The 27,636-nt window shown below is 45.4% G+C and overlaps 1 protein-coding gene across 8 annotated transcripts in view; it reads right to left on the reverse strand.

The window, feature by feature from the left end:
• ERI3 (ERI1 exoribonuclease family member 3) overlaps positions 1–22,890 on the reverse strand; it is a 122,192-nt gene extending 99,302 nt beyond the window's left edge. Inside the window, exons 1-4 of one of the 8 annotated variants that reach the window (XM_045860003.1) lie at positions 22,337–22,686; positions 20,242–20,317; positions 11,466–11,516; positions 7,686–7,963 (exon numbers count right to left, since the gene is read on the reverse strand). In XM_045860003.1, the coding sequence (XP_045715959.1) occupies positions 7,686–7,963; positions 11,466–11,516; positions 20,242–20,317; positions 22,337–22,546 (615 nt within the window). In that variant the 5' untranslated portion in view covers positions 22,547–22,686. The other 7 variants (XM_045860005.1, XM_045860004.1, XM_045860006.1 and 4 more) reach the window with 7 other exon arrangements.
• Positions 22,891–27,636: the final 4,746 nt, after the last annotated feature.

Consider the following 27,636-nt stretch of genomic DNA (forward strand, 5'->3'; position numbering starts at 1 on the left):
CACCCCAAGGTATCTCTGCTTCAGGTTTAAAGCTTCCCTGTTGTCTGTCTCTCCCTCCAGGGTCTGCTTGACTCCTCTCTGATTCTCTCAGCACCTAACAGGGCTCTGCTTGTGGTAGCAGCACTCAGTACACACAAACCCTTCTTGCCTGTCCCAGCCGGCTTGCCCTTCTGCTGCAGACCTGCCAGCCTTTGGGGCTAATGTCAATCTGGAAACACTCTTAGTTCAGGCTTCTAGGCTACAGCTCAATTTTCACAGCTAAAGTTCAAAACGTCACATAAATGTATGACTGTGGGGGCTTTTTAAGTATCATGAACCCAAGACAAGAGAATAAAATATAATCATCCCAATGGCATCTTAATTAAAATGATGCAGGATCCTTTCTCCCAATAAGACACCAAGATGGAGAAAGCATTTGCTAACATCAGTTTCCTCATGTCAAACAACTGAGATGAGTCTACAATGTAAGAAATACAATCAATATCAGGAGAAAAAATAAACAAGACAGGATGGGGCGCAGGAAAATGATGAAGCCTGTGGGCTTAACCTAACTACTCCTCTGGAATTCACTTCCCCACTACCCCTTCCTGACCTGGTTTTCTTTCTCTCCACAGCTGTGGACCTGTTGCTGCTGCTCAAAGGGAGAACTCAACCCCCACCCCCTCGCCTTCCAGTCCTCTCAGCTGAAGCAAATCTTCCCTTGTTACCCAGGCCTCCTGCCTGTTCATTAATCCTTCCTTCCCAACTGTTTATCTGTTTGAAGGATATACACCTCCCTAATCTAGGGAAGGTGGGTCTTCCCTAGCAGATCCAGATCCAAACTGCCAGTACTTTTGGAGGTGGGGGTGGGGTGTAATGTCATTCTCCAGCCCTTGCCCCTTTCCAGAGACACACAGCAGCCTAACTCAGCACTGCCTTCAAAGGCAGCAGAGGCATCAGATGAGACCTCTGTGAGGATGCCTCAAGGCCTCAGCTCAGACATTTCGACATTGACCTTTGCCCTTTCTGCTCACACTTTATTGGCTAAAATTCTCTTAAACCTCTTCAAACCTTTGTAATCTCACTCATAGCATCCCATAGCATCAGACCTTCTAGCTTGAGTGTGAGAAATACCGCATCACTGATACAGATAAACCTACAAACTAAATGGTGAAATATTTGCTAGGTTCGGAGTCTTCATCTTCCCTCTTCCTCATTTTCAATATTCCCACAAACAAGCATGCAATTCAGTTCCATTTTCTCAAACTTAGCTCAATTTCTCCCAGATAACGCTGAGCACCTTCTCCAACAGTCCTGAGACGGCTCAGACCTACTTGGCTCTCTCCAGTCTCCTAAATTTCTCTTACCAGGAAATCTATGCGACCCTTCCCTAAACTGCAAGCAGGGTTGATCAATCCCCTCCTTCGTGCCCCACTGTACCAGGCACTTACCTATGTGATAGTAGTTACACTGCTAAATGGTGTCTACTCTCTTCAAGTATGAGCTCCTTGAGGGCAGGGACCATTTTGTACTTGTCTTTATATCCCCAGCATCTAACACAGAGCTTGAAGTTGGTATCCAAAGAATAGGGGGGGGAGCCTTTTCATTGCTTCTAAGGTGGTTACAATAAGGTCCTCCCCATTCCTTTGCCCATTTCTGGTATGGTCATCTCCAATAAAAACCTTAAAGGGCAGCTCAGTGTCACCCTTAGTTTACAGCTCCTGACTTCATTCACCCTTTATCAATGGCCCTGTTCTTTAGAGCTCTTCCCCATCACCAACCTTAGCCCAGTGTTTAACAAAATCAGCATTCTGACAGCTGTCTCAGCCTTGGGAGGCCACCAGGATAATACAAGGCTGGCGGGAAGGGAGAGAATGCTTCCTGATTTGTATGAAACCATGAGATGATTTTGTTACCAGTGACCCAATGCTCCCCCAGGAAAGTTCCTGGCCCCACCCCTAGGCAACTCCATAGACTAACTACACACCATGACAACTTAAAGGCAGAGGGTAGAGAGGCTGTCTGAATAGAGCAAATAAACCCACTTCGATCATGTAACGCCACCAGGCATCAGTTCTCCATGCCCCGAGATGTGTATTTTGCTTCTCCATTACTGTGTGCACTCCAAATAAAGAAGGGGCCTTCAGCTTTCAGGTGAAGTCACAACAGGACTAAGATGCAGAGACAGCAAATGCTTGTTCCCTTTCAGGGAGTAGTCATGAGGAGTCACAGTGAGAATTGGGGGAGGGCCATCCCTGCGAGGGACCACCAGGAAACAGCAGGTAGAGGGGAGGAGGAAGCACTACATTTATGGAAGCAGCAATGAAAAGGACAAAAGGGCCTAGTGAGCCGCCCCATTCCCACAGCCATCACTGGCCACCAATAGAGGAATTCATTTATAGTGACCCTGAAAGAAGAGAGGTGTTAAAGCAGTGATATAACTAAAAAGAAAGGCAATAACTGGTCTGATGGGCAGGGGGAAAATTATTCCAGGAGTCGGGAGCCTGTGCAAGAACACTTACGGCTCACACAGTCATCATAACTCAGCCCCCTCAAGCATTTTGTGCTCTGCTTATGGTGTTAACTTTAATGTCTTAACATATAACACCATCCGCACTAACACAAAATACTACACACGCCAGATGAGGCTGAGTTATAGTTGCTGTGGGAAGCATAACTTTGAATTTCCTGATTTTGGTGCATTTAATCTCAACCATAATGTTACATTAACGTCGGTTTTGCATTTCATTTCCCAGTTTAGAAGAATAGCATCAGCGCCTTCGCCTGTCTGTACAGAAAAAAGTGCAGGCTGACTAGGGCCACAGCCAGACAGACCACAACCCAACAACTGGGCTCTCCTGCTCAAAAGCCTGGCCCAACCCCTCCCATCTGGAGGAGCTGCAGCCAGGACAAGTGAGGGGGGAGGGAGCGGTGGGTCCTTTCTCTAGGAAACTGCTTTCCATTCACTGGGTGTGTGCAGGAATCACATGAGTGGGGAGAAGGAGAAGCTAAATACAGACCAAGAACACCATGTGTGCATTGGGTGGGGGTTATGAAGTAGGGGGATCCTGCCTTTCAGCCTTGCATGGAGGTGAAGAGAATCCATATAGTGTCATTTGTAGGGATCTTAACCAATTTTCTATAAAGTTTTTTTTAAATGTCTCTCTCATAAAGTTTTCCAAAATGTCTCTTTCACAAAGGACTAATAATGATGTGCCAGCTCTAAGTCATACTGAAATTCTCCAAATGCCTCTCTTCTATATAATTCCTTCTCGTGTCACCATCCTCTCCCCCTCCACACCCTCCCAAAATAACCTAGCATCTGGACAATTTTCTATAAAAAAGAAACTCCTTTGCTCGTAGTTCTAACTCAAAATGCAGACTGAGTCTCTTTAAGGTTTCCTTTAAAAAAAAACCCAAAAACCTTTGTGAACAAAGACCAAACACTAGAAAAACCCCAACCCCAAAAGTCATCTTTCTCCAAAGTCTCGGGCCCTTGAGCCCTTGAATACAGACCAGAAGAACAACAGTCAGCAGCGCTGCTACACGGCAGTGAGAAAAGACTGTACCCGGGAGCCTGAGGGGTGGCCAGAGGAAAGTCGGGGAGGGAGGGTGGGCAGGCAGCAGCCAGGACTGCCCATCTGCTTGTGTGGTGGCCTATATTTCACTTTCCTCAGTTACATTTGCTTTGGTCTTTTTTGACCAAACACTGAGGTGTTGAGACAACTGCCCCCGGGTTAAAGATGCACCATTAAAGATCCACCAAAGCTTTCAGGCTGCTCCCTGGCCCAGGGGTCGCTGCCACCACCACTGGATGCACACCAAAATAACAACGTGACCCCTGCTAGCAGGATGAAGGAGCCACGATTCTCCCAGGCCATACAAAAACCTCCTTCCATACCAGGAAACAATTCCTACAGCAAGAAAGGAATTGTATTCCTCAAATTTAGAATCTATAAAGCATTTTAAACTACCTAAATTAAAATTTAAGTGAAAAAAATGTTTTCAAATGGAAAAACAGTCTCATATTCAACCAATACCTATTATGTTCATCTGAATCAAAACATGTGAAACAAAATGAGTGCAAAACCCAGAAAGTAAAAGCCTGTTCTGGCAAACTGACCACTCCTGTTTCACCTAGCTGAACAAAGCACGAAAATAAACAGCAAAAATGATGACGAATGGAAAACATCACATTTTACCATGTTTATAACCAATACCATTACTTACCCAAGTACGGCAGAGCTTACCCCTGTTAGTGTTTCACAGTGGTATTCCTTTAGGACAGTCCCAATAGGGTGACTCGGGGACTTCTGAGAACCAGAGGCGGAAGAGAGAATGAACCCAATGCCAAGCCTCCAGATAGGCCCCGGCCCAAAATTTGTGTCTGCCCCTATGTAACGAGGGGTATGGCACCCTCCCGTAAGAATCAGAAGCGTACTCTGCGGAGGCCCTAAGTACTGAACGCTCCTGGGAGCCAGGCGTGAGGGGAGTGGGGCGGCTCTCCTTCACGGCCTGAGCCCATTCCAGGAGCTACGCAGACCTGCCCACAGTCTCTCTGTCAGGTGGACAACCACCAAGCCACTCAGACAGCGTGCTAGGGCAGGCTGGTCTAACTGGCTCACCATTTTCTAGTCCTTTCACTCTCTCTTCAGAAGTTCATGCCACATCTCATTCTTTTCTGATTCCATTTAAATCTGTTTCTTTTAGTCCTTATTAAAATGAAGAGCAAGTTATTATCATATTCCTTGGAACAATTACTTCTCATATGATGAATTTATTTAGTCTGGATAAGAATCAGTCACTAAAACCACATTCAATTTCTTTTCTTCCTAAGTCTTATTTTTGTGCTTCTAATGATTTCTGCTCCTCTTATCCTGAGCTTTTCTAACTTCTCCAGTGTCCTTGTTGACCAGAAGACCAAAATAGCAGATGCTCTAAGGAGAACCTGAACTTCCTCAGTGGAAGGATGCTGACCGATCTGGGACTGGCAAGTTCCAGTCCACCTTCCAAACTTTGCCTGAATCCTTTCAGGATCTTGCTACCTGCAAACCTTAGGGAAGATTTTCTTTTTTAAGCAGAAGGGATTTTCTTTTTTAAGCAGTCTCTCCCGAGTTACGCATCCCCTTCCCGAGACTGGTTCAATGGGTAGTCCAGCAGAGCTGCCTGGCCCCAAATTCACTTTCCTACCTGTTGATCACAGCATTGTAGAGGCTTAATGAAGTAGAGATGCATTACATTCATCACTTGCCCTAGATCCACTCAAATCCATCACTATGTCACAGCAAGAAGTTAGATTGATCTGACAGGATTTGCTCTTCTTCACAAACCCATGTAAGTTATTACTTAGTTCCCTATGCTCTTCTAGCTGTTTGTTGATTGATTATCTGACGATCAGGTCAAGTATCTTCTCTGGAATCACAGTAAACTAACGGGTCTATAATTTCCAAGATCATTCGTATTCCTCTTATAAAGATAAGCAAGACAGCAAATGCTTCTTCCTGAGTTCTCTAAAGCAGCAGCTAATGCTTTCCTAATAATGAACCAGGGCAGCCAATTCCTTAAGTGCCCTTGGAATCACATCATCGGGTTCATTGATTCTGTAGATAATCTTTAATCAGGCCAGATCCTAGTAAACAGCATAAAGCCCACCTCTGCCTACGTCTGAAAGACCTTGGTGCCCAAGTCTGGAAAGGAAGTTGGTGACACAAGTGATTTAAATCTGTACTGCATTATGTTTTCAACATTGCAATAAATAAATAAAAAGAACAATGACCTTGGAAGAGAGATGAAAGGTGACACTGACAGACCAAATTGAGACAAGAATCAAGCTTCACCTTCAGCAACATTGGTAGAACCCTCTGTAGAACAAGAGAAGAGAGCTACATAATTATCTGAGCTCATACTCGAACTGAAAGTTCAGAAACATACAAAGGCATGTGCCAGGAGGCAGAAAACAGGAAAGGCCATGAGGGAGGTGCCAAGCAATCCTGAAGTTCAGATTCTCGTCAGCACATCAACAGAGATGTGTTGGATTTCAGACTGTATACCAGTGAGAGAAATAATATGATATATTGGGATATAAATCCCTGATTCCCAACCTACAAGAATGTACATAACCAAAATTCCTACCCACCACCCAGGCACACCCAGCATAGAGTCTCCACTAGTTCTGGGAGACAGAGGAGACCCCACAGCGTGGGCTGAGAAAGTAAATGTGGCTCAGGTAGCTCCCAAGCTGTATTCCCTTTTATACAAACTTCCTTGACTAGGACATGCTCCTCAGTCTGCTCCTGTCTTCCCAAGCCTCGGGCAGGCCTGATTCCAATGCCTCAAAGGCAGACTACTACTTTAAAGGAGAGTAGGAAAGAGAAGAAAGGGGAAGGAAAAGGAATCGTGGTGTCTGCTTTATGGATAACAATCTACTATTCTAAAGAAAGAACATCTTCCTGGAAAAAAAATCAATCATGAGAAATCAAAGAAAGTTTACCTCTGAACGGACACTCCTCCCTGTCTCCCACGTGCCTGATGCCATAGTCCTCCTCTCTCCCTCCCCTTACCATGCCCAGACCAACATGTCTGTGCATTCCAGAATTTCACACCTGACAACTCAGGCTCACCGGGAAGAGTTACAGCCCTAGAGCCAGGCATACCCAAGGTCCCCACACAACAATGAACTGCCATATCAGCTCCCAATCATTCCTCCAAAGCAAATACCAAGCACTCCGAGGTCACCTAGCATAGGCGCCCCTCTGCTGCTAATCCGAGCTTCCTAGTAGCAGTACCATAAAAAGTCTCTGAATACAGTTGGTGACTAAGGGAAAAAAAAAGGCAAAAAAATGTTCCTTTCCAACAGATCAACGATGGTACTTGTTCAGGTTATCTAATTTGCATAATAAATCATCCCAAAATTTAGTGGCATAAAACACCAATAACCATTTGTTGTCTCTCAGTTTCTGTAAGCCAGGAATTCAGGAGTGGCTCAGTTGGCCAGTCTGGCTCAGGGTCTCTCCCGAGGGTGAAGTGAGATGTCCACAGGGGCTGGAGTTATCTAAAGGCTTGACTGGCACTGGCAGATCCACTGCCAAGATAGTACCAAGAAACATGACTGGCAAGTTGGTACTGGTTTTCAGCCAAGAGCCTCAGTTCCTGTGCACATGTGCCTCTCCACAGGGCTGTTTCAAGGTCCTCATAGCATGGTGGCTGACTTTTTCCAGAACAAGTGACTCAAGGGCAGGTGGACTGCAATGCTCTTCATGGCTTAGCCTCAGAATGTCTCTTACACTATACTGTATTGGGTGTACAGGGCTAGCTCTGATTCAATGTGGGAGAGGAATGACTAAGGGTACGCATCTCAAGAGGTAAGGATTGCTGGAGACCATCTTGGAGGCTGACCACAATAGCAACAGCAGAATACGGAAAGAGGGAAGGAAAAGGAGAGAGGAAGGGTGGGACGAAAGGAAGTATTTTGATTCCCAAAGGCTGAGGCCAGAGAGAAACAATGTGCCCCATTCTCTCCAGAGACTTCTCAGGTCTACCTTTCGCTAGCACGCCTACACCAAGTCCTGCTCCCTAGGCAGGAACTCCAGATGAGTAGCTAAGAGCCAGGAAGACATGAGAAAGTTCCTCTGGGTCCCAGGAAGCAAAACTGTCCTCCCTCCCTCCTTACCACCCCACCTTTTCTGAAGCAATGATGCAACAGTTACCTGAGGTTGAATCTGTGGCTTGTCGCACGTGGCCTCAAAGTCCAGCACTAAAAAGTAGTGATACCTCTGGGGAGGGAAGGACACCATTGCCGCCATGGATGCGCCAAAGCCGTGGGCCGCCAGCTTTCTGGTGGATATGGAGCAGAACTCCGGAACACCACAGGGAGAAAATAAGTGGGAGCCCAGCACTTTTCTTGCTCTTGAAAGTAAATATGAAGAAAATCGAGCTGCTCCAGTCTGCAAAGGCGCTAGCATTGAACATCCAGAAGCATCTAAAACTTAGGGGAGGAAAATTTAAAAACAAAACAAAACAAAAAAAAAAAACAGAGAGCCTGGGTTACTCCCCTCCCACGGTGGCCCTGTTCTATCTAGTTTTCGGGGATAGTCACACAACATGAACCACGCCCCAGTTTGTTTCTGAGCCCCCTTTCTAAATCACAGTATTTATTACTGAAGTTAAAGACCCTAATACTAGCCCCTGCAGCATTATGACAGCCTGGCATCTCCCCATTCATTCTCAAAACAACATGCAACACTGGCCTTCATCTTTAAATAGAGCTCTACAGTTTAAAAGAGAGAAAAATTCTGTGCTCACTTCTCAGGTGGTGACAGTTAAGATTAAAGCTAAAGTTCTCAAAGTAACATGAGGTGACCCCGTTGCACAGTCAGTCCTGGGAGCTAAGTAGACTCAGACAGACAGCAAAACGCCCAAGATTCTCTCCTCAGTTCCATTCTGAGCCATTTGCCCCTGGCTTTCCTGCCTGTATCTTGACATCTCCATGTACTGTCCTCCCTTCCCCAATGTGAAAGCAAACAGAGCCAGTCACAGGGGAGCTTGCTCACAATATTCTGTTGATTCCCCAGGCCCCAAGCCAGTAACTGGCACCCTGGGAGAACGAATAACGCCTGCAGAGCACAGCTGCCAACTGCCTTAGGCTTTCCCATTTGCTGCCTTTAGAATCACTCTCTACTAGGAGCCTTGAATGACTGCAGGACTTTTTTAAATAGGGAAGAAAAAGAGAAAACCCAGATGTGGCAGTAATGGGAGCATTTCTAAAAGTCTAGTAAATTTCTGAGTGAACATGTGCAAAAAAAAAATCCAAATGACTTTTCAAGTTTTCCCTTTAAATTTGCAGAATGTCTGCTCCTTAGAGGACTAACTAAATATAAAAATCAAAGCCTAAGTTTTAAACAACTCAAGTTTCCTTTTCAAAAAAAAGGAACAAAGCAGAAATGTTGTGTTTTCCCCTCTTTTATACCAAATACTCAAATTCCCTCAAAATCAAAAAAGAGATTTCACTGCCAGTACCGAAATGGCCATAGTTTATGCCTTCTGGAAACCCATTCTTACAGAGCCAAAAGCTTGCCTCTGAAAGGCTGCAGACGGGCACCTTCTCCTTCATGTGGGGTAGGGGAGGAGAGCAGTCTGTGAAGTCCAGAGCATCCTCAAAGGCAATGAGGTCATTAGTACCTGAGTGCACACGGGACAATACCAAGTATCACTTCTCAGCCTGCCTCTCCCTTGATCCACTGAATGAGCTACAATAACTTGCCTGTGTATTCATTAGGATGTTTGCCAGTGTGCATCCTCGATTCCCTGTCCCTAGTGAGATTCCATGTGGATGCAGTGGAGCTAAGACTGAAAAGAATTTTAAGTTCTCCCTGGCTGGCGTAGCTCAGTGGATTGAGCGTGAGCTGTGAACCAAAGTGTCGCAGGTTCAATTCCCAGTCAGGGCACACGCCTGGGTTGCAGGCCACGGCCCCCAGCAACCGCACATTGGTGTTTCTCTCTCTCTCTCTTTCTTCCTCCCTTCCCTCTCTAAAAATAAATAAATAATAAAAAATAAACTATCATAAAAAAAAAGAATTTTAAGTTCTTCATGGATCCTGCATTAGCACAGTGCTCGTTTTCACCACAGCTCCACACCCCCCGCAAAAATTCAGCCAAAACTCAGCCCAGGATAGACAAAGGTGGCTTGAGTTTCATTAGGGAATTCCTTGGAAAGGCAAATGGGCCAATGTCCCTTTGAAAGCTGGAATCCCAAATAACACTTCACATCAAACACACCTGAACAGTATCACAGCCTTGACTAGATGGGAGATACCCGTCTGCTCAGATTATACATTCCAGTTTGGATCTAAAGTCCCTCAGGGCCTTGGAACACTTCTCTAACCCCTTGAAATCAGGCCACACATAAGGACTTCTTAAAGTCTTAATGTTCTCCAATGTGTAAACATAGTGTACAAAGTGTACATACAGACAACCAGAACCCATGTACCAGATACTACAGGCAATTAAGTGTCATGATTAAGGAGGGCTTCCAGATTTGAATCCTGGCTATACTAGTTATTTGCCATGGCACCATGGGCTAGCTCTTCTTCAAATGGCAGTAACAGTTCCTACTCCATAAGTGAGACTGAAATGAGAGGACACACACAGAGCTCTAAGAGCAGTGTCTGGCTCCGTAAGTCTTAGCTTACTATTGGGAGAATCCAAGATGGCTGTGGAGTAGGAGGAAGTAGGAGGCCTCCTCCTTGCGCCAAACTGGATTTGCAACTAATTTATGGATCAATATTAGCTTACTATTATTGATGTATAATTTACTACCTTATTGGGCTATACCCACATAGGCAAACCTGGATCCCCCATATTTCAGACCTATAAATCCATTTAATGCAAAAGGCAACCTCAGAGATCAACATTAATGTCTCCTACTTCCTAGAATGCTCTCGACCTCTCATATAGCATACTATACATGTCTCATCCCCTTCCATAGATGATAATATTGATGGTCAGAGGTCCTCTTGTCTGCAGGCCTTGCTTTTCTCACCCAATTTTACCCACATCAAATAGCTTCTCTTGCAGGAAGTCTTGAGAGCAGACATTAGGAGACCAGGCCTCCATACGTCAGCAGTCACTAGGTTCTATACTTCCCTTACTTCTAAGCATCAATTCAACTCAAGTCAAGAAACAGAGGGTACCTCTTCCTCTTCCCTTCCTGAAAAATTCAACCTAATGGCTTTAGAGCCATTAGTTGTGGCAGAGGAAGGTAGGTGTCAACAACAATTGGGGTGGGGGGAGCATAAGGGTCTGGAGGCTAGTATGAGAGTGCAGGTAGGTGAGAAGGGCATCCACACAGATGCAGGAAGGGGTGTGGAAGGCATCCATGGGGCAGTGGTAGAGGGGTCTGATGCAGGGAGTCAGGGGCATGGTAAAAAAGGCGGCCAAGAGCAGGGAAGAAAGGAGACCACAATGGAGATTACTTACATTCAGAGGAATTTATTAAAGAAGCACATATTAAGGGTAACTGAAATAAGGTTTCTCACCATTAGAGGACAGAATTAAAATATGGAAAAAGAAAGAAATCCATGGTGTCGGATTAGAATTGAAGGTAAAAGTATAAACTCAGTTTCTGATCTATAATATATAAAAATAAAGCTAGAGCCCTGGTTGGTGTGGCTCAGTAGATCGAGTGGCCGGCCTGTGAACCAAAGGGTCGCTGGTTTGATTCCCAGTCAGGGCACATGCCTGGTTGAAAACCAAGTCCCCAGTAGGGGGCATGCAAGAGGTACCAGTTGGTGTTTCTCTCCTCTTTCTTCCTTCCCCTCTCTCTAAAAATATATAAATAAAGCTAGATGCAATTGAGAATGGATACATGCATGCGCACACACACATATACAAATATATAAAAACATGCACATATATTTTCTAGCTGCCTGCTGAAGGGCCAGGGAGCAGCAACATTCCAATAGTAATGAGCACACACAGCACCCGGTCACCTTCTAAATGACATTCTCCAGAGCTCTTTTGAGAAATGGCTGATTTCAGGGCTGTGGCAGGGAAAGGACAAGATGAACCTGAAACATCTTGTGCCAGAAAGCAAGGAAATGCTCAATGATAAAAACATATCAAAACAATGCAGAAGTAAGCTTGAAGGGGATCTCACTGGCAAATAAATAATGATATTAATAGGTTACAATGTGTTGAATAAAAAGGAAACCCATGGGTCCATTAAAAAATAAATAAATAAATAAAATTTAAGTTTGATGTGGGATATTCATATAGTTTGAAAGTATCTCCTCAAAGAATGCTTATTATTACAGGGAGTAAGTTTACAATGGAGAAGCCTGGCAGACATCACCTTAATCCACTCAACAAGATGAACATCATTAATAATGGGGTAAATCAAAATCATGCACCAACTGATAGGATGCAATGAGAAAAACAAAGCTTATTTTCTGTGATATTCCTGTCAAAGATGCACAACCTAAATATGATCATTAGAAAACCTCAGACCAACCCTAACTGAGGGACAGCCTATAATCTTCAAAAGTATCAAGGTCACCATAACTAAATGCAGTGCACAATTCTGAACTGGATCATTTTGCTACAAAGAACCTTACTGGGACAACTGGCAAAACCTGAATGGGGTTTGAGGATTTGATGGAGGTAACATTATCAAAATTTCCTAGCTTTAATGGCTGCACTTGGTCAGGTAGGAAAATGTCCTTCCATGTAGGAAATACACGCGAAGTATTCAGGGTGATGGGGTGTTAGGTTGGCAACATAACTCTCAAATGGCTAAAACAAATTCTTTGTATTGAACTTCTAACTTATACATAAATTTGGACTATTTCAAACTTTTTAAAAGTTATCTTTTAATCCATATGCAATGTGGCTTAATAAAAGAAAAAAGAACCCTGGCCAGTGTGGCTCAGCTGCTTTAAGCATCATCCTGTAACCAAAAAAGATTGAAGGTTTGATTCTCAGTTAAGGCACAGAACTATGTCACAGGTTTGATCCCTGGTCTGGGTGCACTAAGATCCCTAGTCTGGGAGCTTACAATCGCCAGTCCAGGCTCTATGGGAGGCAACTAATCAATGCTTCTCTCTCACATCTATGTTTGCCTCTCACCCTTCCTCTCCCTCTAAAAGCAAAGAAAGAAAATGAAGGAAGGGAGAGAGGGAGGGACGGAGGGAGGGAGGGAGGGAGGAAAAGAAAAGAAAAAACAAACCGAGAGGTACGTGAGGGAGAATGTAGGCTGCACGCTCCCTTCTGGCAGGGAGGCTGGTGTGTTCAGGACTAAGAGCGCCCCAGCTGGCGCCCGCACTGCGCACTCCTGTTCATTAGCACCTTATCAGGAAACATCCCTGCCCTCAAGGCAGCGGAGCTTCACCTGCCCTCGTTACCTCTGAAATCTTAGGGATTTCTCTTTTCTATTGACGTCTCTATGCTTTAGTCATAAGTTTGCAGAATGTAATTCTAGAACTTATATTACCAACTGGGACTTTTGGTATCTAGTTGAGGGGCAGGACCCAAAAGAAACAGTCTATGATTCTGTGTATTTCAGCACAAAATCTTTCATCAGAGACCAAGACTTATACACATTTATTCTCAAATACTCTTTTCTCTTTCCTAGTAAATTAATGGTAGTAAGTAGCCAATGGCAAGAAGGAAAATGAATGATTCTCTCCTCAAAACGAAGGGACCAGCCCCCCAGGGGCAGGGGAGGGGTAAACAGGGACTGCCACAGGGCCAGCCTGATTTGGAGAAACAGGCCTGAGCCACAGCCCCTGGAGGATGGTCTCCGTGCAGAGTATTTACACAACAGACACCAATGGCTCCTCTGCAGCCATTACTGTCGGTCAGGTAAATAACGCATGTGCCAAAACACACATTTAATGAGGGAAATAATATGCCTTTATAAAAAGCTTCAATCTGTATTTACCTGAGAGACCAGAGAAGCACCAAATCACCAGATTAGTGGAACCACAGAGGAGTCATTCTGGTGTCTTGGGTAAATAGACATTTTATAGCCTTCCATTACTGGAGAGGGGAAGGGAGGGTGAGGGGGGGGGCATCCTTTAATATCCACATACACTGGCCAGGGGGGTGTGGGGGGATGGGAAAGAGAGAGGCCCATCATGAAATATGGGATCTACGATCTACTCCCACCCCCTCTCCCCAACCACACATACTTGGAATCTGGGGGAGAGGGGAGGATATGGGTTTGTACATCCCTGGATTCAATCTATGCCATTAAAACCGGACTGGGAGGCAGGGGATTCCTGAGAAACTCCAAAGCACCAGATGAAGATTCTGAGTCCCAATTACTAGAAACACCTGAGTCAGCTGTAGCTTCCCCAGTTCCCATTCCTGGGGCAAGTTCCTGTCCTCACCTGACCTGTAGTACCCCAGGCACCTGAGTCACAGAAGCATCAACAGAGAAGACAGCAATACCTGTCTGGAACTCACTCGATCAAAGGCTCTATCTTAGGCAGCTAAAATAGCCTGGGAAAAATATAAATAAACTGCATGCCTTCAAAAATCATAATCTTCCATCTAATGAATGAATGCATCCTTACTGCCAGAGCACTTTCTGTGAAAATCAGACTGCCAAAGGTGAAAGAAAACTTAAGCCGTGACACAGGCCAGCCAGCCAGTGAAAAGGAGTCCCAGAAAGAGAAACAGACTGCACAAGGTTCACATGGCAAGTAGGAGTAAGAAGAGAACCCAGGGGGCCCCAACACAAGGCCTTATCACCCGAGCTTTTAATGCAACCTCACAGTGGAAGCCAAGGGCCTGAGAGCTAGGTCTGAAAGGCAGAGGCTGAAACAATAGAGTTTGACATCCCCTGGAACCTCTATACAACTTCCTGATGGTCCCAAAGTGGAATGGAAGAAGGACCTCTAAAGCTGGATCCTCAACTCAACAAAACAAACTCTTCTCTATAACCTGTCACTCTCTTGGCTTGCAGCTAAGGGCTGCTTCTGCTCCAACGCAGAGCTAGGTAGGTAAAGCTCGCCCAACATCAGAAGCGGCTGCTAACCCAAAACTACCAGCAGAGCTTAAGTCACTAAAGACCTTCAGGAACACCAAATTCTGGTGGCAACATCACAGGGCACTTGAGGTTTACTCTCCCCTGCCTGTCCCAGCAGGTCGAGGCAGCACAGCAAAAGGAGTGACTGTGATTTGCCTGCCATTTGGTAACCCATCAGCCACACCCAGTAGCTGGGGCAAGCTCCACAAAGGGAAACATCTCTGTAAAACCCTGCAAGTCAGTTGTAACCCCATCGTACACGAGAAGGGGCAAAGGCTTATTTCTTAATACACCAGAAACAGGATAGAAGTGAAGGAAGGGCAGGGTATGGTACTTACTCTGTTAGGCACCTCCCACACTCATAGACAGCATCTGACCCCAGAACCTTCTATACCCCCCTTATGAGATGGAGAACTAATATAAAAATAAGGAGTCACACAGATAGTTGTCAAAATGCTGGTATTAGCTCTGGCTGGTATGGCTCAGTGGACTGAGCATGGGCTGTGAACCAAAGGGTTGTCAGTTCAATTCCCAGTCAGAGCACATGCCTGGGTTGCAGGCCAGGTCCCTAGTAGGGGCCACATGAGAGGTAACCACACGTTGATGTTTCTCTTCTTCTCTTTCTCCCCCACCTTCCCCTCTCTCTAAAAATAAACAAAGTCTTTTTAAAAATGCTGGTATTAGCCAAGCTTGGGTTCAAATCCCAACTCCACCATATAGTCTTTGTAATAACAGCTACAATAACACCTATCTCTTAGGGGCTCAATTTAGTCACACAATGTATAATAAAATGACTGGCACAATACTAAGTGGTCAGTAAAAGGGAACTATTGTTGTTAATACATGATAAAAAGGAAAGAAAAACATTTTCTGAAAATCTGTAAGCCAGGCACACTACTGGGAACGTACATATTTCACTCATTCAGTCCTCTCAACAATCAAGTTAAATGGGTAACAGTATTAGCATTTTACATATGAGAAAACTAAGGCTCGGAAGCACTCAGTTCTTTGGGGTCCAGTTCTCCTCTCCCATGTTTGAGGGCTCATATTTCCCCACTGGACTGATTTCCCCATCAGCCATAAGGCTAACACTGCATATCAACTTCAAATTTTCTTTTGAGGTAAGGTGTGACTTGAACTAAAACTAACTCAACCACAAGCAATAATTAAGTCTGTCCAGTCCATTCAAATTTGTTTGCATAACATTTTAAAAAAATATTTAAACAAGAATAACAAATTGCGACCCTGAGTACACAAAGGAGAAGCAGGAAGCGGGACTCTGGATGAAAACAACTGCATCACAAGGGACTCAAGGCCTCTTCTCAGACACGGCTCTAGAGGAGCAAACCCTCCCACTGCACAGAGCAGAGAAAGCGGCCAGAGGCAAGGTGACAACCAGCTCATGCTCAACTCCCCACATGTGAGGTTTCCTTTCAGAAATCTGTGCCTTTGCAAATGCTCCTTCCTCTGTTTTAAAATATACTTCCCCAGGCACATTATTGCTCCTTCTTCTAAATCCAGCTCAAATCTCCCCCCTTTTAGGAGCTTTCTCTGACACCTCATCACAAAGTTAATTGCTTAAGTGTGATCCAGTAGCAGTTTATCGCTATTTCGTAACTTTTGTCTCACTGTATTGTTAAGGTTTTTGGTTATGTTTCTCCTCCTACCAATCATTTTCAGGGAGGTGAGGATGGAAGATAGCAGATATAGATGTATGTATGTGCACACGTGTGTTTAAAAATCATATCTGAGCCCTAGCTGGGCAACTCACTTGGCTGAGCATTGTCCCATACACCAAAAAAGGCTGCAGGTTCCATCCCTGGTCAGGGCTCGCTCATGCCTAGATTACAAGTTCAGTCCCCAGTCAGGGTGCATACAGGAGACAGCCAATTGATGTTTCTCTCTCACATCAACGTTTCTGTCTCCCCTGACACCCCTTCCTCTCTCTCTAAAATCAATAAGTATGTTCTCTAATGAGGACTTAAAAAAAACCTATCTGACATAATTTCTGACATGTTTTTGGTCAGACCCTTTAATGTATTTTAAAATTTCAAGTAGCATTAAAGAAAAGCATAAGACTGTTTTCATGTAAAAGTGCATGAGTTTTAAAATTCTGAGAGACACTGAATTAGACATAGATCCTTAAGGGCAAGGACCACATCTTATTCACTTCTGTATTCCCAGCACAGAGCCGGGCACAAGTAAGTGTGAGTCAGTGTTTGCTGAAAGAGTGTGTAAGCCCAAAGTCATGATGTCAACTGCTCTGGAATCAAAACATGTTAGAGCAGAGCAGGGCATAAGCACCAGGCAAAGCGTCTTTCTCTCACGCTCTCTGTCTCTCGGCTTACTCCTAAACCACCCCATTCTGTCCTCACAGTTAGAGAGAGAAAGAGAGAGAGAGAAACACTGCCTTGGTGCCAGAATACTATTAAAAGGATTAATTTAGGGACCAGTGTTTGGACTGTCACATCCAATCACTACCCACAGATCTACAGCTTCCCAAATCAAGCTCATGCAAAGAGGAATCAATTGCAAGGACACAGAGGGTCTGAACAGGCATACTAATGGCCTCCTGAGGTGCCAGCGGCCAGCTCTGACACTCCCATAAATTATCTGCCTTTTGATTTTACCTGTAGCTGTGGGGCACAAGGCACAATTTTGAACATATCAAAGCAATCTCTCGTAACCCAAGGCTCCCCCAAGAATGTCCCCAAAGGAGGACGGGCTAAAAACAATGACCCAAAGGGAATCTGCTTCCTGGCAGGCCTGTTCCTGGCAGCCAACAATTAAAACCCAGCAGGACCAAGTGGATAAAGTGGGACCCAAATCAAGCCTAGCAAATCTGGACAAGGTATGCATCAGAATGCATTTCTGCAGTAACTACACATCTCTCACTCCAAGGAAGAGAAATCACAGCAATAAACTAACACAACTCCATCTGGAGGCAAATCTGCACTAGCTCTCACACCTTCTAGTATGACCTCAGGCAGCACACTTAACCTCACTGGGCCTCAGTTTCCTCAGTGGGTAACAGGGATAATAATGAATGCTGACCAGCTGACCCACTTCCCGGAGTGGTGGTGAAAAGTAATACAAGACATTTGAGAGGCACTTTGCAAAGATGTAGGTCCACAAGGATAGCAACACTAATAAATGACCCTGACAGACTAGGAGAAATGACTGGTCACACTTCGGTGAATTACTTTCAGGTAGCTGCTCTCTCAGTTCACTTTACTGATGGTATTGGGGCTAAGGCCCACTCTGAAGAAAGTTCTGGCATTCCAAATGGGACTCCTGATGTCTGAAAGTTTTCCATTATGAAGAGCAGTGCCTTGCTTTAGTTGTAACTGCCTCCTGTCTGCTGACTGCTCTGCCAGGGTCTACATTTCTACCCTATGGTCACAATTACAATTGTGAGGACCCAACTGTTGCTGACTGCTCTAAAAAATTATTGTGTAAGATACTATTAGTAAAAAAAGTTATTAATTGTGTAACAAATTAATAATTTTCAAAATTATTGTGTAAAATACCATTGGTAACAAAGATTAAAGACACTGCGCTAGGACCTTTACATACATTATCTCATTTATTCCTTTAACCAGCCTTACTAAGTTCCATCATCTCCATTTTACGGGTAGGAAAGTTAAACTCAGAGAGGTAAGTCACTTAGCCAAAGTCGCAGAGCACTGTTATCTGAAACCTACAGGCTACCCTTCAGCGATGCAAGTACACTGGGGCTTCAAGGAGGAGGAGAACAAATCACCAGACACTCAACTTTATTTGGTCCTTGTGCCTGACTAGGAGGCATTCCCAAGACCAGAAAAAAGGTTGTCAGTTTGCCACAAGCAAGGACAGACTAGGTAAGACATATAATGAGAACAATTCCTAGAAAGCTTAGGAAAAGGGGCCCTCCTCTGTGTGCATAGTTCGAGGAGTTCAAAGCAACTGACATTAAGCTAAGACCTAGATCCCTAAGACCAAGATCCCTACTACCAGGGCTCCATTTATTCCATACTTCTTTAAATAAGAAAGGCTTCCCAAAGTCTTTTCAATCCATCAACACCAACTTTCTCTTCCTACACCTTTTCTAGTCTGTGAAATAGGAGTTGGTATTGCCAACATCTTTAAGCTCCAGTAGATGTTCTGAAAATTAGTAGTAAAAAGTATACACATATAGGCAGAGATTCACTTATATTCAATCTTTAAGTGTCAAAATACTACCTCAAGCCCTGGCTGGCATAGCTCAGTGGATTGAGCGTGGGCTGCGAACCAAAGCATCACAGGTTCGATTCCCAGTCAGGGCACATGCCTGGGTTGCAGGCCACAGCCCCCAGCAACTGCACATTGATGTTTCTCTCTCTCTTTCTCCCTCCCTTCCCTCTCTAAAAATAAATAAATAAAATCTTAAAAAAAATACTGACTCAAAGAGGGAAATATAAAATACTACCCATGTAACTGCCACAGCCTCCCTGCTCTAGTATAGTTCTGTTTAACCCATGCTTAACAATGAAATCAGAGCAAACTTTCTAAAACACAAATGTATTATCAGTCCACCGCTTAACACCTTTCCACGGATTCTTACTGCTCTTATCAGTCTGATCCAGGGTCTGGAAAACTTTGGTCTGCAGGCCAAATCCAGCGGCCACCATTTTTATAGTTTACTGGGACACAGCCATGCTCATTCATTTTCATACTATGGCTGCTTTCATGCTGTAACAGCAGCGTTGAATAGAGCTGAATAGTTGTGACAGAGAACCACAAAGCCTAAATATTTACTGGTCCTTCACAGAAAAAGACTGCTGACCTAGCCTTATATTTTCCCCCACCTATAAGGTACTGGACTCTGTTTACCTTTCCTGCTTCACTTCTCACCATATTTTCCTGCTCCTTGCCCAGAGTACTCTTTCAATCACATTAAACTTCAGTTTCTCAAATTCAACAAAGCTCTGACATTCACACATAGTCCCTCATATTTTCACCTAATTCCAGAAGAGGTTACTTTCTCTGAGAAGCTTTCCCTGAGCCCACTGGTCAGGGTGAGGGACCCTTCTGAGTAGTCCCAAAGCACCTACACTTACCTTATTATAGCACCCTCTGAGTATATTATAACTGCTTCTTTACTGTCTGTCTCCCCCATGAATTTGTAAGCTCGTTGGTGTCAGGGACAGCAGCTATCTTATTTACCACCATAATCCCAGGACCTAGCAAAGTGCCTGGCCCTTAATTATTAAAGAAACAGCCTCTCAGATCCTGGCTATCGATCATCAGAGTCCACCTTTTAGCCAGCCCCGATCCTTGTAAAATGAAGATAGGCTAGAATTAACCATCTACCCAGAGGTGACTCACAAACCAAATTAAACCAAGATCCCAAAGGTCTTGGTCAAATGTATTATCAAAAGCCAAAATGAATGTGTTCCTTCCTACTGTCTGAAGATGTCTATTTGTCAGAATAAAGAACTATTCCAGCTCTATTAAACTTTTCTGAACCTAAAGTAGATATACAGGCAACGCCCACAAAGAAACCATGACAGAACTTGAAGTCTGGATATCCCAACTCCAACTCTTACACCTTATAGACTCCGGGTAAATTTCAATGGTCTTTAAGCATATGGTGTCTTGTCAGAAAAAGCTACAGAAAAATCCAGTCTGCACTGGCCCTGACCCCTCACCCTCCAAGCCCAAATACTCATAAGGAGGAAGTCAAGCCAAACTTGATCATGCAGCAGGATTCTCACCTCTCCTTACTTCGAAGATGCCAAGGCTGGTGGCTGGGGATGCTGAAGGTTCTGTGAGAGCTGGAAAGCCCCAATGCTGTAGATAAATACACATCTCTGCAACAAGTCTATTTCAGTACAAAGGATCAAATCCCCAGGGGGCTGCTGTTTGAAACAATTTAAGAACCAACAGTATACTTCAAACTTCTAAACTCAAACTACTTTGGGATAACAGCCATCTATGTGGTAGGACAGTGCCTGTGCAGAAGTTTCTGGCAGTATATTTTTGGAACAATGAATTTCAAGTTCTCTAGCAGCATACTTTTTTTCCTAAGGAGGCTTATCTCCTAGAAACTCTAAATAGTTACAATATCTAAACTTCGACTGAGAAAGAGAGACATGAAGTGGTAGCTCTCTGGATAATCCCAGAATCCTAGTCCAGTAAAGGAGAGGACACTAGTAAGGTTGACAATATTCAGAACTCAGGAACTGAGGTGGGGATTGGAGGAGGGGTTGGTTGCCACAAATGCTCAAGTCATATTGCAAATGGCCATATAAACCAAGAAACTTGCAGGATACTTCTAGGTTTGCCTCAAATTCTTAGAAAGTCAAAGTAACCAAATCCCAAGTAAAATCATCAATGGACAACTCTCATATTTATTGCCTAATTAAGATCTTCCAAAGGTCTAGACGTTGCAGAGGTGCCATTATAAGCCAGCAATAAGTGCCCTTTGCATAAGAAACACCCAGGTTTGGAATCACCTATTCCTGTCTACCATTCTTTATACATTACAACTTTATTCTACTCAGATACCCTGAGAAAATGCCACTCGCCAACTTACCCCACCACAAACAAAACACTTTTCAAGATGAAAGGGAATAAAAGCACTTTTATTTGGAATTTTAAGTTGGAAGGAGAGCTCTCAGCCAAGCTTCATGACCTAGCTAGAGGATTATTTACAGGATCTTTGGGCAGGAATTGTTAATGAGCTTTTAATTTGGAGTGCTTAAGTTGCCAAAGTGCTCTGAGCTCCAGTGAAGCACCACAGAATCCATAAAGGAAACCTTATCAATCACTTCCCGGCAGCTCCCTTTTCCCACCCCCCACTACCTCTATGAGGAAATCCAGCCAAGTGGGTTTCTAACCAAGATCACAGACACACACATTAGTGGTGTCACACTCCAAGTCCCAGTTTATAAATTGGCTTTTAAATGGTAAGGTATTCAAGTATAATATACTTAAGCTCCAGGCATGAACCCACTAAAACAAGGCATGCTGTGTATGATAAAGTCAGAATAAAGCAGAATTTGATGAAGCCAATTTCTGGTAGAAACTCTATAATCAAAAATCATTCAGCCAATCACAACCTACTATAGTTCAAATAGTGCATAGTCTTTCGCCAATAGGATTCGTGTTTTCTTTTGCCCTTCAGCTGGGAGACTGATAAAATGTCTGAAAAGAGCTAATGACATAGAGTGGCCAGACACTTGTAGCAGAGGCAACCATAGGAACCATCGCTTAGCAAAATCCAGCCCTAAGGACAGAATCCAAACCCCCAGTGAGGGGTCACATTCAGCATCTTCAGAATCAACAAGGAGCAGTTATATTTTGCAAGAACTCAAAGTCAAGCCTCAATCCTAGTTCATGCTTTTTTTGTTTTAAGAAAGCACCTGTTGCTGTAACATTTGCAGAAAAAACAAACAGAAAGCAACCCCAGTTAGGCCCCTTATTCAGTCCTTCCACCATCGCTACCACCACTGCTACAGATTTACATAGAGGTAAACTGCTAACCTTGTGTGCTTGTGGGTGGTGGGGAGGAAGGGGATGTTCTATCTACTATCTCCTTGCTGGGTTTCTATCCTCTCTGGTCAAACCCCTCATCCTCCTCCCTGGTAATTCCATGTTAAGAAGTCAGCACCTTTAGTCACCTCAACCAGTCTGCCCTGCAGAGCCCGGCCCCGCTCCCTCTCTGCCTGTGCGTTACTCAGTAGATCATGCATCCAGGGTGAGCACATGGACCAGCACCCAAGTCGCACAAACTGTGCGCGCCGCGACCCGCACCCCGGCATGCATCAACCAGGGCCCAAATCTGGGGGGCCTCTCTGCATCACCCACCCCGGGGTGTTGCCCCCAACTCGGGCCCATCCAAGTCCAGGGGAGAGTAAGGGGAGGGGCAGGGGGCCAGGCGACCAGCCCTCCTTCCCAGGGCCGCCCCCGTCCCCCGTCAGCAGCAGGAGAGGCTGTCGCCATGGCAACGCCCCCTCCTTGGGGCCAGCGCGGCAGGCTCCCTCCAAGTGCAGGCCCCGACGTCTCCCTCGGCCTCATCAGGCGCTCAGGGCAGTTTATGGCGGCGGGCGCGGCCCGCGCCGACTGCGGCGCCGGCCGGGCAGAGGCAGGGCCAGCTCCGCCCGCTCCCCACTGCCCGTTCCCGGCCGCCTCAACAGCGGCAGCCAGCACCACGAGTCCACAACACACCGACTCACCTCCGCGCACTCTGACCCCGGCCGACGCAGCGGATGGGCGGGTGCGGTGGCCAACCGCTGAGCCCGCCATAGGCCCCTTCGGCCAATGACACGCAGGTAGGCGGGGCTTCTTCTCTCCAAATGTTCGCTCTCCCGCCGACATGCGCACTAAGGGGTGTCAAAATGGTGATCCTCCGCGGCCAGCCTTATGGGACTTGTAGTTTTGAGGTTGCACGTACTCAGAAGAGTGAACGGGGACTCACTAGCGACTGTGAAAGAAATGTTTATTAAAAAAACGAAAACTTTGCAAGGCCTAGAGAGACTCAGGTCTACTTCTCGTTTTCCCACCTTACAATATATGCATAAGGTGAGTATAGGTTCATAAGGTGACGTTATATTTAGATGACACTTTCTCTTGATCATTCAACAAGTCGTTTTTATCCACTCTCTGTGGAGGGTCGAGGGGAAGAACTGAGAGAAGGTGTGTTTTAGGCTAAGAAGAAAATGCCTAGCTTTTTTCCTTAAGATTTCTCAAGGGCCTTGCTAAGAAAGAGGGAAGTGACTTGTTCAGGTCTTCTCCGGAGGGAACTTAAGGGTTAAAAGGATTCTGGCCTCAACTGTGGGGAGTTCCACAGACAGCCCCTTACAGTCTTTTCTGTCGGCTGGTGAGAACTCTGTCCAAAACCAGAGATATGTTTCTTCATCCAGGTTATGGCCCTCAGGGAATTCTTGGGTAGCAGAATCTGGGCTGCAACACCACGGCCTTGGCCAAGCCTGTGATGGCTTTGACAGCTCCCAAACCGTCAGGAACCATCTCCTGGGCCTAGCTTCCCTCACCAAGCCCCCTGTCTGCTGTCTGCATATTTTCACTTAAGAGAAATGATGCCATTTCTGGACTCTGCTACCTCTGTGAGATCTGACCTTGACATAATTGTTCCTGCTTGAGCTGGGAGTACCTTCCTTAATGTCACATTATGTGATTCTGCTTTGCATCTGTAGAATTTATCACATTGTTTTATAATTATCTATTTCCTTTTTGTCTCTCCCCCAGGGCTGTAAACTCCTTTAAGGTAAGCATATTTCCATATTGTTCACCCTATATCAGTAATACCCAGCCCAGTACTAGGCAAAAGCAGGCACACAATCAATGTTTGTGGACAGATGAGGTGAATAAACATCAGCAGGGACAGATGTCACTTAACCCAAGGTCAGTAAAATGGAAGCACATTTGCCTGTACTCCCTCATTCTGGACCTGGAGTTGGGTCTTCCTCCCCCATTAATGCCATTTAAATATTAATCCTAGTTGATCAGTCAGTCAACATATAATTATAGTGCCTCTTCTAAGTGTCAGGCACTGTTTCTGTTACTGAGGATTCACTGAATAAAACACACAAAATCTGTATCCTCAAGGAGCTTTTAAGTTGGGGAGGGGAAGGATGGGAAGAACAGACAATAAAGAAGTAAGTAAATAGATAAATAAATTTAGACAAATAAAAGGCCCTGAGATGGCCTCTCCTGTCTCTCACTTTATTATATCCTGAATCTGGCCTGAAAATAGGGCACAGCCAACCATCTCGGCTGTAAGAATGAGTAAACCTACACTATCTGGGTTAGAGCCTTTCTGTAATAGACGTACCCTAGGCCACCTCCTGACTGCTGGTTTAAGTGACTGAGCTAAAGTGAACACAGAGAACAGGGACCAAAAAGAGGACCGAGTCGGTTCTTCTACCGCCCTGTCAACCCACCAGGAAAAACAACAAGATGGCCATCAAAGCTGGGACCTCAGCCAGCAATCAGAAGGCAGAGAACGCAGGACCCAAGGGCAGTTACACGGAAGCTCCAAAGTTGGCACAGCAGAGCTCACCTAGGCTGGGTCCGAAGCGTTTGCATCAGAGCACTGTAAGAACCACTTCTGCCATTCACAGTCCCTGTAAGCTCCGTAAGACAGCAGAGTGCAGTTAGAGGAGTGCGAGCTCAGAGAGAGCCCATCCAGCTTTGAGTCCTGGCTCTGTCGGTGACCTTAGGCAAGTCAGTTGCCTCTCTGGGGCTTAGTTCTTTATCTACAGAGTGGAGATAATACTAGTACCTACTTGTTAGAATTAAAGGCAAACGTGCTTAGCACAGTATCAGGAGTTCAGTAAATATTGGCTATTTCTATTGTTTTTGCCCCTCTCCCGTCCTTCTCTCCAGCTCCCCTTCCCACCATGAGCACCACCACCCCACCTCCTCACCCCCCACACCACTCCCACAGACTTCTCTGCTCCAGGAGCTGTGGGGCTAGACCTGGCCATGCCTTCTTCGCCCTGCTCTCCCCAGGGCTGTTCCCCTTGAGCCTGAGCCATTCATCTCCCTGGTGACCTGAGTCTGAACTAAGAGACGGATGTGGGGTGGCTGAGGCCAGGGTGGTAATGTGCTCCCTTATCTCCGTGCCCCTCACTGGGGCCTAGTTAATTTTCCCTTTGATTTTAATATAGATTTATTGAAAGTTTCAGTTATCAAAACAAACTGCAGCAGCAAATTGGTGTTCTTTGTAGGCCTACAAGTGCCTATAAAGCTGCCATGCTCGGGAACGAATGGCGCTCTCTAGGAGGTCAGTCATGGCAACAGGAAGTCCCTGGGGAAACACACACTGCAGTTTAATATTTTTCTTATTAGCCTTTTTCTTCTTGGCTATCTAAGCCTCCCTCTTTAAATCAGAAATCAAATGGAGCCACCTGCCCAGGGAGGCTTTCTTCCCCACGCTGCTCCACTCTTTGCCTTCTCTGATCCTTCTCTAGTCCTAGCCTCCTCTCCCCTGCCTCGCCACAGTTCCAGAGAGAGGTGTCATTCATGTGCCCTGGGGGTGTGGCTCACAGCCCTTTCCCAATTGTGGAGGGTTGGCTTGGGCTGTCCAACTGCTAGTCAGGGGAAAGCATCTCTAGAAGAAGATTAGGGCCCCAGGCCTCTTTCAGATCCGGTGTGAAGAAGGGAGGTTGTTTTTTAAGCAAAAGAGTTATTTTCAAAAAGGCAGACAGTCCTGTCAGGATCTGTTGAATGCAACAGAACCAAAAAGGAGATGATGATCCTAGAGATTGTGTTACAGAACAGGCGGGGTGGGGCGGGGTGCAGGCTGAACAATATAAAAGACCCCCCCTTTTTCTCCGGGGATTCCTCACCACCACTGGGTTCGTTTTGCCCGCTGCCTGAGGAAAGATATCTCTTAATACCAGAGATCAGTGAAAAGGAAAGGAATTTATTATTTATTTGAAATAATACAAACTAAAGTTCTGCACAGATGCACACAGTCCTCCCGACACCCTCCACGTGGCAAAAGGGAGCACTTCCAAAGCCTCGTGGTCCTGATTCTCACCAAAGCCGAGTGATCCCCAAAAAGACACGTGATCCCAAAAAGAGAGATGCCAAATGGCTGCCACGCCTCCATTTAAATCCCAGCGCCAATCTTCTTCTGCAGCCTCATTTCCAGCTCCTCCCACAATTGGCCACAGCTGCCAGCATTCCGGGCAGGTGTGGCCCTGTGGTATGGAGCCAATTATCTCCAAGTTCTTCTGGATGCCATTACAAATCCCTATTTGGGGCCCCCTTTTTAGCTGCACCTGTTACAATTGGGCAAGTTCTCCTTCCAACCCAAGAATTGTCTGATTTCATTCTCATATTCCCACTGCTGCTCCTAATAGGGCCTCTCCTCTCAGTCCCAACTTGATTTTTGAAACCCTCCATTCTCTGGTCCCAGTCTGCCTCTCTGAGAACCAGCCTGGTTTCCTGCCTCCAATAGCTCACATAGCTAGAACCACTCACTGCCACCTCCAGGTTCTGGAATCAATCCTGTCCCAGGGAGGGTCTCCATTACCTGGTAACCATGAGGGCACCATCATCTCTTCTGGGGCTGAGGTGATACCGGGACACCTGTATATACCACATCCCAATTCCTTGCACTTAAAAATGCCCTGCAAGTAGCAAGGGCTACTGCCCTTCCCAGAACTTGGACAGAAACTAAGGGTCTTGACTATTAGAGCTGTGCAGCTAGAGTTGTGGAAGGTGCTGAGGTTTAGATTTGAACAGTTCAGGATTTGAATCCTGGCTCTGACACTTACTGAGGCTATGAAATGGGGAACCTCTTTCTGGTTTCATTACACCTTGTGCTTGCACCTACTCTTGCTTAAGGACTGCTCTGTGATAAAATGATTTGCCTCTTATCTGTCACCTAAAGTAATCTGAGACCCTTAAAGAAGAGGACTGTCTTAATCATCTTCATATTCCAAGTACATATGTTTGGTGAATAAGTGAAGTCGCCTTCTCTGGGTTTGTTTCCTCCACTGTCTCCACTATGACATGGAGATAATACCTGCATAACCAATAAAGTGAAGAAAGCATCTACCACAGTGCCCAACCACGCAAGGTAGGTGCTCAGTGAGTGAAGTTTCTGCCATCATTTTTCTCTTGGGGCTGCTCATTAGCCAGCAGAACCCCCACCTTTTGCCTCTTCCCATCTCAGCGTCAAGTTCAGCTCTCTCTTTTTGCCTGCTGGAGCTTTCCCATCACTGATCAGATGCCAGCATTTGCCTTGACTCCTTTGGAGTTGTGCTAACCTCTTTCCTCAAGACCAGGCTCTCTCAATTTTTTCAGATCCACTCACAAACTTTTGCCTCCCAATGGCTCTGTTTCTATTCCCTGGACCGCCTTGTAGTTCATCTCTAGCAGTGCAGATATTCCCTGCCATCTATACCAGCTGGTGGTACCAATGAATATACATTAACATTACTATATCAATCTTGCTAATTCTAGGTCTCCCCACCTGCTCCTATAGAAATACCAGTCTCGCAATGTTCTATTAAAAAAAAGCCTCAGTTGGGTCCATGGATCAATCCAAGCTACTATGTTCCACTGGCTTCTGTTGCTACGTGCTCTGTGGATACCGACCTTGAGTGCCCCTGCTTTATGTGCTCAGCTCTCAT

Source organism: Phyllostomus hastatus, unplaced genomic scaffold (genome assembly GCF_019186645.2).
Source record: "Phyllostomus hastatus isolate PE091 unplaced genomic scaffold, TTU_PhHast_1.1 phas_scaffold_182, whole genome shotgun sequence".
Classification (NCBI taxonomy): Eukaryota; Metazoa; Chordata; class Mammalia; order Chiroptera; family Phyllostomidae; genus Phyllostomus; species Phyllostomus hastatus.